General features: G+C 36.0%; 1 protein-coding gene across 1 annotated transcript in view; it reads left to right on the top strand.

Annotated features, from left to right (window-relative positions):
* ROS1 (ROS proto-oncogene 1, receptor tyrosine kinase) overlaps window positions 1–12,380 on the top strand; it is a 138,989-nt gene that overhangs the window by 77,487 nt on the left and 49,122 nt on the right. The window contains exons 28-32 of the mRNA XM_017863458.1: window positions 3,889–4,091; window positions 6,365–6,509; window positions 7,283–7,515; window positions 7,604–7,780; window positions 11,568–11,736. Of these exons, the coding sequence (XP_017718947.1) occupies window positions 3,889–4,091; window positions 6,365–6,509; window positions 7,283–7,515; window positions 7,604–7,780; window positions 11,568–11,736 (927 nt within the window). The remainder of the gene's footprint in view (window positions 1–3,888; window positions 4,092–6,364; window positions 6,510–7,282; window positions 7,516–7,603; window positions 7,781–11,567; window positions 11,737–12,380) is intronic.

The following is a 12,380-nucleotide window of genomic DNA, read 5'->3' as shown; positions in this document are numbered from 1 at the left end:
GAAAATTGTACCATCTCTACAATGTCTTTCAGAAAATGGAACCAGAGGGACTACTTCCAATTAGGCCAATGAATGCATTTATTCTAGGCCAGAATTACCCTAAAACCAAAACTAGACAAATATATTACAGGAAAAGAAAATTTTAGACCGGTATCTCGCTTGAATATTGCAAGAATTGCAAAAGTCCTGAACAAAATATTAACAAATCAAATTGAGCAATATATTAAAATAATTTTGTATTACAGTCAAGTGGGATTTATCTCAGCTATGCGTGTTTGAGTCAACATTTGAAAATCAATTAATATAGTCCACTACATCAACAGACCAAAGAGGAAAAATCAAGTGATCACATTGATAGATGCAGAAAATGCTTTTGACAAAATTCAACACCAATTAATGATGAAAAAAACTTCAGCAAACTAAGAATAGGGGTAACTTCCTTGAGAAAGAACACCTATAAAAACTTTGTTAACATCATTACTTAATAGTGAGAAATTAGAGGCTTTCCCACTAAATCAGAAACAAGGTAAGGATGTTCCCTCTCCCAATTTCTTTTCAACATTGCAGTGGAAGTCACAGCATGCAACGATACAAGAAAATGTATACAAAGCATACTGACTGGGAATGAAGAAATAACGCGGTCTTTGTTCACAGATGACATGATCATGTATGTAGAAAATCTGAAAGAATTGACAAAAAGACTCCTGACACTCATAAATGATTATAGCAAGTTTGCAGGACATGAGGTTAATATACAAAAGTAAATCACTTTCCTATATACCAGCAATGGACAAGTGGAATTTGAAATTAAACACACAGTATCATTTAGATTAACACCCACAGAAAATGAAATACTTAGGTATAAATCTAACAGCATATGCACAAAAATATATCTGAGAGAAACCACAAAACTCTGATGAAAGAAGTCAAAGTACAAAATAAATGTAGAGATATTCCATGTTCATAGATAGGAAGACTCAATATTGTCAAGATGTCATTTCTTCTCAACTTATCTATAGATTCTATAAAATCCCAATGAAAATTTCAGCTAAAGTGATTTTGTAGATATTAACATCTGATTCTAAAGTTTATATGGAGAGGCAAAAGACCTAGAATAGGTAGCACAGTACTGAAGGAGAAGAACAAAGTTGGGGAAGGCTGATATCAACTATATGACATTCTGGGAAAGTAAAAGCTATGTAGACAGTAGTAAGATCAGTAGTTGCCAGGAGGCTGGGGGAATGAGTGGTGAATAGAGCACAGAGGACTACTGAATGCAGTGGAACTATTCTATGTGATACTATAATGGTGGATACAGGTTATTACACATTTGTCCAAACCCGTAAAATGTACAATACAACATTGAACTCTAAAGTAAACTATGAGCTTTAGGTGATAATGATGTCATTGTAGGCTCACTGATTGTAACAAATGTACCTCTTTGGTAGGGGTAAAAGTTATGCATGTGTCGAGAAAAGGAGCATCTGTGAAATCTTGGTACACTCCTCTCAATTTTGCTGTGAATCTAAAATTGCACTAAAAAATAAAGTGTTACCAAAAAAAAAAAAAGAAGTCCATGCAGTATCTGAAGTTGAACGACACACACGTAACCTCCTCCCAGCCCCATACACGAACACGCTCCAAAATGAAGTCCTAAGAGTAGCATGAGCTTTTTTTTTTTTTTTTAAAACCCTGGAACTCGTTAAGAATATGATTAATACTCGTTATTTTCTGTAAAAAATGGAGTCAATTTTATGTCGCTAGTTTCTAGGTACGTTATTAAGAGTACTTTACCTCCATCTGCTGGAAATTCTAAGCAATTACAAGTTACTTTGGTCCTTTTTTTCTGAAGGCATTCAATTATCTTCAAAATGTATGGGATTAAAAAAGTAAGGGAAAAACCTGTCTTTCTGTCCTGAATAATGTTTCTGACACTTCAACATATCATATTATATCAGTCAAATAAAAGAATGACAAAATTCCCAATGACCTTTGAATTAGATAATGGCTCTGATTGCTCACATGTGTATTCCATTCTCTGTTCAGATCTGAAATCAGTACAAACTGAATATTATTGGATAAATATTGGCTGAACTGCAGAGTAGTTCATCTTGTAACTTTTGTAAGGTTATCCATCTCCAAACCCCCATACTTTCCAAATGTCCTCAAACTTAGGTTCACAGTGTCCTTGAGTATTCTCTGTTGTTGGAGATTTTAGATGTACTTCTAATTTTAAACATTTTTTTCCCTGCATTTTGGAATTCATATTTGGAATTCCCAGACCAGACCAGCATTATTTTCTCTAATTTTTCATTTTAGTCTCAGTAATGATGATAATAATAGCTAACATTTATATAATGTGCTCACCATGTGCTAGGGATAGAATAATATATAAATATCTGTAAAGCAGGCCATTGTCTCTGTTTACAGAAGAGCTGGAGTAACCTTCACAAGACCAAAAAGTTAGTAAGTGAAGGAGCTGGCTTCATCAAGTTATTTGCCACTTAGACATTTACTCCCTAATTTTCTTACTTGTTGAATGCTAAGGATGTATTTTATATGTGGCTAGTATGAATCCATAAGGATTGACAACACTTACTAAATACCTAATATATGTCAGGCACCCTCCTGGGGCTCTGGGGGAACAAAGACAAATCAAGCACAGTCTCAGCCAAAGATGCTTACATTCTAGTGCTAGATGAAGAAAGAAAGCAGCAAAAGAAAACCAAAACCAAAATCACATGTGGCTAGTGCACTGGTAGAAGAACATGTGAAGTGGAGTGAGGACAGAGAGGAGATGTCCTTTACCTGGAATAGGAAGGCAGAAGGGACTTCCCAGGAAAAATGATGGATGAACTGAGCCTTAAGTAAGGTTAGGTAGATGGGGAAGATCATTCCAACCTGAAGAGACTACCTATGTGAAGGGTTGGAGGGGTAGAAGTCCTGCAGTGTGTAGATAGTGTACTGTGGTTAGAGTGAAGGATGGCTTTGCATAGCAGAGATTGGATATGCAGGCAGGAGCCAGATAGCACAGTACCACGCACAATGAGTTAAAGAGTTGGCTAACTGGTGTAAAATTGTTAGATTTCATATTAAAATCATGTTTGGAGTTATTTGCATATTATGTAATTATGCTGCATTTTTAGGTGATGTTTTACATCAAGACTTAGACTGAATAGGTCAAGAAGTTGTGTTCAGGTGCAAGTGACAGATTGGTGATTTTTTGAGGCTTAAGCCTGCAGTATGATTGTGCGACTGCACTGGCCTAGAACAGACCATTCCCACTGTAGTCTCCATGACTGGGGCTCCCTGGAGTTGTGCAGCGTGCAATGTGTTTGGTTGTAAGTGGTGGTTAGGGAGCTCCACAGTGCCATCAAGCACCTGGACTTGATCTTTCCCCAAACTTCCTTAGTGAGTCTTTTATTCAATTCTCACAAGATGGCTGCTGCCCCTGTTGTATAGTGTCTGCCTCCTGTGTTGGGGGAGGGTGAAGGACAGAGGTGTGTGGCAGTGATAAGCAGATCTGACTAACCAGACCATGTCACATGATTGTCTGGGCTGCAATCAAACTTCAGAAACAGTTTTTCCTCCCAGCATGCTGTCCTGAACAATATCAGATATATATGAACTTGAAGAAAAGGAGGAGGACATTGGGTAGGCTGTAGCAGTACATACTACACATACTACACACAGCATCAAGATGCAGCCAGTTTTGTTTCTTCAAAGAGAACGTTATTTCAAATCATTTTCATATTTATCTTTTCAAGCAAAAGTTATGTGTGCTCTACAAATTTCTTTCTAACCTTTGATATTCTTGTTAAAAAATCTGCTTTTCCTCTCATATATTTATGTATAGATATTTAATCTTTTGGTTTCTTCTTATTTTAGATAAAGTGTTTCTGTCTCTAGCTTCAGACACTGTGGAACCAACTATACTTAATGCCACTAACACTAGCCTCACAATCAGATTACCTCTGGCCAAGACAAACCTCACATGGTATGGCATCACCAGTCCTACTCCAACATACCTGGTTCTTTATGCAGAAGTTAATGACAGGAAAAACAGCTCTGACTTGAAATATAGAATTCTGGTAAGATTGGAACTAGTGGTCTTTGTCTTTTCACAAGATGTTCTTTTTTGATATAAATTTATGAGCCATAGTAAAGTGTTTCCTGTATGTTCTGAAGTGGACTAGTATGCAACTTTTTTACAGCTAATGATTCATCAAAACATATTGTGTTCTAGTTTTCTTGACTGGGAGTAAGTTAAGCTTCAAGGAAGTATATCAACTCTTGTCCATTGATGGATTGCCATGGTAACAGTTTTCTGAGCGTCCAGAAAGAATTGGGTTTATTCCCCTCCCTGATTATCTAATTATCCTCAGAGAGAATGATAGATAGAGACTTATTTTTGTGGCCTATGGAGCAGACTGAAGATTGAGGAGTAAGAAATGAGTTGGACAGAAAGAACATTGCCTTAAACCTCTTCTCCATAGCATTTATCTAATATGAAAATTGTATATTATATTCTTCTTTTGTTTCCTATTTGCAGAGAGATATACTGCTATACAGGTACTGTTTTTAGTCATTATTGTATGCCTAGCACCTAGCACAGTCATTGGCACTGTCTAGGCATTCACTAGATATTTCTTGAATGAATTGGCACTATCATTCAATCATTGAATGATGAAATATATTCATTAATATTTCAGTTGTCTTAGTGATGGAATCACATATATCCAATATTTTGCTTTGTGCTTGGCTTTGTTTAGCCTATTCAAAAGGTGAAATTGACTAACTGTTGGATGTTAAACACTATATGCTTTCCCATAAAGTGTATGTGATTTTTCATTATTTCCTTAATTTTGTCTAATTAACCCTTTTTACACATTTCTAAAATGAGTAATTTCAGATAGGTTAGATCATTTGGCTGGTCAAGATTGGACTTGCAGCACTGGACATGTCTGTGATTAAATGTAATCTGTCTTATTGCCTTCCCATTGATTAACAGTGGTCTAAGACAGTGCTTCTCAACCTTGGCGGCACATCGAAGCTTTACAAAAAAACACTCTGCATCTAGGCTTCACCCCAGATAACTCAGTCAGAATCTTTGGCAATAGAACCCAGGCATAGTAGTTTCTTAAAACTTCCCAGATGATAGCGAAGTATAAACAAAGTTGAGAACCATTGGTCTGAGGAAAGTCTTTTTACTCTCTTAAACTTTATTTCTAAGAATGATTAGATAATATAAAAATATTTTATTGTATTCACATATGTATCACATGTTTTCTATCATCTTGCTGAATTTTCTTTTTTTTTTTAATACAATGTTAGTGAAATAGTGTCCTCGGCCGGGCGCGGTGGCTCAAGCCTGTAATCCCAGCACTTTGGGAGGCCGAGACGGGCGGATCACGAGGTCAGGAGATCGAGACCATCCTGGCTAACACGGTGAAACCCCGTCTCTACTAAAAAAAATACAAAAAACTAGCCGGGCGAGACGGCAGGCGCCTGTAGTCCCAGCTACTCGGGAGGCTGAGGCAGGAGAATGGCGTAAACCCGGGAGGCGGAGCTTGCAGTGAGCCGAGATCGCGCCACTGCACTCCAGTCTGGGTGACAGAGCTAGACTCCGTCTCAAAAAAAAAAAAAAAAATAAGAAAGAAATAGTGTCCTCTTCTAGGAATTTAACTTCCCCTGTGAAATGATTTATGCCACAAAACCTACTGAGGGCTACCAATCATTTGGTATTTATTCTTGGAAATATTGAACAACTCGAGTCTGGGTAGACTGCACAGTGGTATTACCATTAATAATCCAGAATTTAAAATAAATTAACATTTTTGAGCCTTTAACTTTGTTCTCTCTTTGATTAAATAATTTCTACCAATTTGTATAAAATGTCAAGAATAAGATACTGATTTTTAAAAAATCAATTACAGGAATTTCAGGACAGTATAGCTCTTATTGAAGACTTACAACCGTTTTCAACATACAGGATACAGATAGCTGTAAAAAATTATTATTCAGATCCTTTGGAACATTTACCACCAGGAAGAGAGATCNAAAAAAAAAAAAAAAAAAAATAAGAAAGAAATAGTGTCCTCTTCTAGGAATTTAACTTCCCCTGTGAAATGATTTATGCCACAAAACCTACTGAGGGCTACCAATCATTTGGTATTTATTCTTGGAAATATTGAACAACTCGAGTCTGGGTAGACTGCACAGTGGTATTACCATTAATAATCCAGAATTTAAAATAAATTAACATTTTGAGCCTTTAACTTTGTTCTCTCTTTGATTAAATAATTTCTACCAATTTGTATAAAATGTCAAGAATAAGATACTGATTTTAAAAAATCAATTACAGGAATTTCAGGACAGTATAGCTCTTATTGAAGACTTACAACCGTTTTCAACATACAGGATACAGATAGCTGTAAAAAATTATTATTCAGATCCTTTGGAACATTTACCACCAGGAAGAGAGATCTGGGGAAAAACTAAAAATGGAGGTGAGTTATGGGCTTGGTGTGGGTTTCTCAAGCAGAATATTGTGATACATGTGATGGGTACATCGATGTTTATTTTTTAAAATCTGAATGTGAAGTAATTTTAGTATGTAAGCTTTCTTAAGTTTAATAAGAAAAATGTGTTTGCAGAAAACTTTGAGCTGACCCTTACTCTAACCCCTGAAGTTGACTAATAATATTCTATCAAAATAGAAAGCAACTAGGAGGTAAAACATTGAAATCAATATTGTTTGACTAAGAAACACATTATTTAGTCTTACCACACAGTGTCACTCTTTTTCCAGATACTCATAGGTTTCTGTACATGTGGTGAGCTATAGAAAAACTAAGCCTTTTTTCTATGTGAATTTTGCTGAAGCCTGAGGTGTAAAGTTATGCAACAGTATTGCCTTAAAGAAAATAGGTCTAAAAAGGTTTTCTAAGAGCTGATGAGGTGGTGATTATTATGAGGTGATGACATTTATTTCAGATGTCTCTGATGTTATTCAGAAAACTCACCCAAATTGAGTTACTCCCCATTCGCCATATCATTGAGCTGGAGTCAGAGAATGATTTGGTCACTGGGCAGAAATAAGTGGGAGCCCTTTAGGCAGCCTGTTAACCTACCATTGCAGAAGAGGCTGGCTTTCTTTCTGGACATCTGTTATTTATTCTGCTCATACTGTATGATTATTTTTCAACCCAAACTCCATTACTTCTTTCCATCTTTCAGCGCTATTGCAGCATCCTTTACCATTCCTTGCTATTTATTTCAGTACCAGAGGCAGTGCAGCTCATTAATACAACTGTGCGGTCAGACACCAGCCTCATTATATCTTGGAGAGAATCTCACAAGCCAAATGGACCTAAAGAATCAGTCCGCTATCAGTTGGCAATCTCACACCTGGCCCTAATTCCTGAAACTCCTCTAAGACAAAGTGAATTTCCAAATGGAAGGCTCACTCTCCTTGTTACTAGACTGTCAGGTGGAAATATTTATGTGTTAAAGGTACAGTAAGTATACTAGGCACTCTTTATTGTCATTCTCAAGTGCAAGGCTCTCAAAAGGTTAAGCAATTGTTCTTTTTTACCAAAAGGTTCTTGCCTGCCACTCTGAGGAAATGTGGTGTACAGAGAGTCATCCTGTCACTGTGGAAATGTTTAACACACCAGAGAAACCTTATTCCTTGGTTCCAGAGAACACTAGTTTGCAATTTAATTGGAAGGCTCCATCGAACGTTAACCTCATCAGATTTTGGGCTGAACTACAAAAGGTAGACTTTTAATGCAAATCTTTATTTTATGATGTAGAATAAATTGGAAAGGCGTTTTTCAAACATCAAGAACATGCTCATGTATAAATAAACAATGTATTTGACAACTTTCATTGATTTATGTTTGGCATGCAGAAGCAGTAAGTTATCCAGACTAATTTCTGGTGGGAAGAATTCTCAGGGAGATTAATTTGCTTTTAAAAGACGTTATGTAAAAGGGTATAAGTTATAGTGTACTAATTTTGTAATATTTTACTTAGTTTGGATGTTAGCGTGGTTCTCTGGTTTAAAGCCCATAGTAACTTGGTGTTTTCTATGAAAACAAAATGAAAAAGAACTGAAGAAGCAAAAAACCAAAACCTTGTTTAGAAATGTTCTTTTCATCATTTAAGGGCTGTGCAGTAACAAGACAGAAGTAAACCATAAAACCAGCTTATTCTTAAGTAGTTTTGTTGTTGGCTGGCAAACTTTAAATGATTCTTCATCCAAGACTTTTCATGCTTTAACCAATAAGAAGCCACCCACTGAATTTTAAGGCATCAATTAACCTGATTAATTCATTGATGGGGAAAGCTTACACTGACTTTTATGGTGATAAACTTAAAATTGGTTATTTTTTATAATTGCTACTTGTTATTTTAACCATTATGTATTTGCATGTGCATGTTTGCATATTTCTGGGCCTATGTATGTGTACATATTTTTAAAGATTAGTTGGAAGTGTTTTGTTCAGTGGTAACTCAAAAAGCAAATAAGTATAATCATGGCCTCACTACTTCTTAAAATGCAGTTATTCCCCAGGATGTTTAAAATTATTATGTAAGGTGTTTTGTGATCTTATACTTTATAAATAAAACTATGAAAACTGTGGGACAACACTGAATATTGGGTTAATAAACTCAAAGGCCATAGTTTAATTGGACTTTTTCCATTGAGCATGTTTCTGATGATTTGTTGCCTATTTAAAAAATTGCCACCTTATAAAAATGCAGTTAAATTGGAGAAATTGGAGGAGTGCCTTTTAAAATGACATCTATTTTAGTAAACTTAATGCAGTTCAGTCTAAAGTCAAGGATGTAAAGTGCATTTCTAAGATTATCAAAGAAATGAAATGGGAAGAGACTTTAGAGATAATTGACACCCTAGCCTACCCTTTTATTGATCAGAAATGGAGACCTAGACAGAAGCCAGATGTCACCAGGCAGAGAAAAATCCCAGGGCTGACTTCTCCCTAGGGCAGTCCTGTTAGGGTGTTGTCTGTGGAAGGAATAGGTGTCATTAAGTCATCCATCCCACTCTTTAAAGTTTGGGGAGAAGGACAGCAGACAGAGATCTCCTGGTCCGGTTCTCATGACTTTCATGCAGTGCTTTTTGTTTCTAAACTTCTTCTGTTTTCACACTTGCTCAACACAGGTTCCAGGCAGAACATTTAGAAGACGATGAAGCTGCAAATACAAGTTAGGGTCATTTGTACATGAGTGGCCATCTACAGATACTAACTATGAGTGCAGTGAAAGTCTGTTGTTCTGCAACGGTTGATGAGTGCTATCTAGTCAGAAAGTGCTGTCTCTTTTGAATAACTTGAACCTATCTCACAATGACAGGACAGCTGGGAATGATGCTATAACTCCACACTGAAACTCTGAGGAGTGGGCAATAAAAGGGAATATTTGTCTTTTTAATTAGTGATTTTTTAAGAAAGGAAACAGGAAGAAAATGATAAACTTTGTCTCTGTCATTTCTGTCAAAATTTCCTTATCTGAAAAATGAGGGAACTGGAGCACAAGGTGAAGTTTCTGTCTAGATCAGGGGTGTCCAGTCTTTTGTCTTCCCTGGGCCATACTGAAAGAACTGTCTTGGGCCACATGTAAAATACACTAACATTAACGATAGCTGATGAGCTAAACAAAATTCCCTTAAAAAAATCATAATGTTTAAAGAAAGTTTACGAATTTGGGTTGGGCTACATTCAAAATCGTCCTGGGCCACATGTGGCCCACAAGCTGAAAGTTGGACAAGCTTGATCTAGATCTTAAATTCTACATAATATAAGCAACTCACAAAAGTGTATAGAAGAAGAACATATTTAAAATGGGGAGGAAACAAGTAATTTTCTTTGGTAACTTTTTCGTGAAAGCCCATTAAAATTGTATTTATCTCAACTGTTCAGGCAAATCCCTATCAGAACCACAAGTTTTTGAAGTTCCAAACTCTCAGACATCTTAGCTGATGCTCCCTCTCACTCCCACTCAAATAATTTGAAAATCCCTCTGTGGTAGCCTCCACTCCTGCACTTGTCAGTCTCTGACAAATGGAAAGTCCTGACACCCTTGTGATTTACTGGGATACCCGGTGGCACCTCTCCAAGTTGGTGGTCTGCCCAGACATTCATTGCTGTGGTGATGCCAACACTCTACCGTTTTCCAGCGGTACCCTTGGTCAGACATCTCCTGACACTTCAAGGAGCTCTGAAAATTTCTTGATGGTTTGGAATGTTGGGTCAGCTAGACTATTCACTATAGGTAATTTCTCCACCAGATCATGAAGGAGAGAGAACCAAAAAGAGTTAACCCATTGTTTTTTTGCAGGAATTAATTTCTCTCTCTCTGAGGTTCACAGTAAATATTATGGATTCAATGCACCTGTTTCATTAAGCTATTAAGCTATATGTCTCAGTGGGATTGATACATTTATGAGTTTAGTGCAGGCCATGTTCCTGACATCAGCAGTTCTATTTTTTTAAGTTTTCATTCCTTCCATTCCCTTATTCCCCTTTCTTATTGTACATAGTGGTCTACTGAGTGAAAATGCTATAGAGAATTATTCCTTACTGAATAGAAAACTAATATAAAGTGTCCATTTAATGAAATGGTGTGACCTCGTAAGTGTTAAGTGAAAAAGAAGATATAATTTAAGTATATTTATGGAAACTGACCTTTTCATGAAACTCTACGAGGGAAAATATATCAAGAACCCTTGACAAAGTGCCATATCTTTTTGTCTTTTCCTATTTGTATGTTAAGAAATTATCATTTTCAAATCATGATACTAAGGATCCAAATATATAGGTTTTTAAAAAGCAATGTCACAGAGCAAGGAATTTCAGATAGCTATAATTAGAGGCCCAATATCTAAAGTGGAATGAAAACAAGATTTTCTGTATTTAGCTTCTAGCTTTGCTACTTAGTAGCTTCATAATAGTGGGCAAAAATTTTCTTCTTTTGGCTGCGTAGGCTTCCAGTGTATAAAAATAAAGAATTCTGGTTACATGTCTGAAGAGGGTGTTAGGAGGAAAAACAATGTCTTAGTTTGTAAGTCACTGTGGACTTCTTGATCAAAGATTACATGTAATCAAAGCATGTAAAAATATTATTGCTATGAAATTAACAAATCCCTGGGATTTGAAAGTATTGTTGTTCTGATCCATCGTTGTTCCACAGCTGTGGATTTGCATTCTTAGCCATCCGAATTAAATGTAGGTATCTACCCTTTGGGATAACAAGAAGTGGTAGCTCTGAATCTTTCTCAATGATATATAGTCAGAGCTGTATGTCCCACATTGAGCTTCTCCCATGAACAGTCATGTAAGTCAGTTATATCTTGTCATAAAAAGCAAAACGACTATAGGCAGTGGGGTAATGTTTGGGATCATTCATAAAGAAGTTCTTGTTCTTTAATAGAAAAGAATGCTTAAATTTTAATCATTTGCTATAAGCCTATACATTTTTGTGTTTTGAGAATGTTTTCTTAGAGAAACAAAAATATTAATTGAAACTTCTTTTTCTAGTGGAAATACAATGAGTTTTACCATGTTAAAACTTCATGCAGCCAAGGTCCTGCTTATGTCTGTAATATCACAAATCTACAACCTCATACTTCATATAATGTCAGAGTAGTGGTGGTTTATAAGACGGGAGAAAATAGTACCTCACTTCCAGAAAGCTTTAAGACAAAAGGTAAGTACTAACATACTCAACACTCAGAAACTCTGTGTTTCAGTTCCTTTCTTATCACTTATTTCACTAATCCTAGAGATATATGAAATTGTTCTTTAAAAGCAGTAGATTATTATTTCTAGAACTTGAATGAAGAAATTGAGAAAATGTAGGAGACCTTGCAGGCAGTAATGAAATAATACTGGCTGGGTCTGGCTGGATCCTGAACTGGGCAAAATTATTTCTTCTTTCAGTATCCTTATTTCATGTCTAGCTATGACAATTTTGTGGTGATAACTGTATGAAAATAGTGTTACTGAATGTTCAAAAAATATTTATTGGCTACTATATTTGAGATACTAAAACGAAAAATATACGAAGTTCATTAAAAATTAACTAGTGTTCTGAAAGATATAACTTAACTTTGAGTTGAGCGCTACAAGAATGGAGGGAACAAAGATCTAGAACCAGAAATACCATTTGACCCAGAAATTACATTACTAGGTATATACCCAAAGGAATATACATCATTCTATTATAAATATACATGCACACGTATGTTCACTGTAGTACTATTCACAATAAGGAATCATTTGAAACCAATGCAAATGCCCATCAACATTAGACTGGATGAAGAAAATGTGGTATATATACACCATGGCATA

Source organism: Rhinopithecus bieti, unplaced genomic scaffold, assembly GCF_001698545.2.
Source record: "Rhinopithecus bieti isolate Rb0 unplaced genomic scaffold, ASM169854v2 scaffold_70066, whole genome shotgun sequence".
NCBI classification, from domain to species: domain Eukaryota; kingdom Metazoa; phylum Chordata; class Mammalia; order Primates; family Cercopithecidae; genus Rhinopithecus; species Rhinopithecus bieti.
Note: the sequence above shows the minus strand (reverse complement) of the source record. Positions and strands in the feature narration are given on the sequence as shown.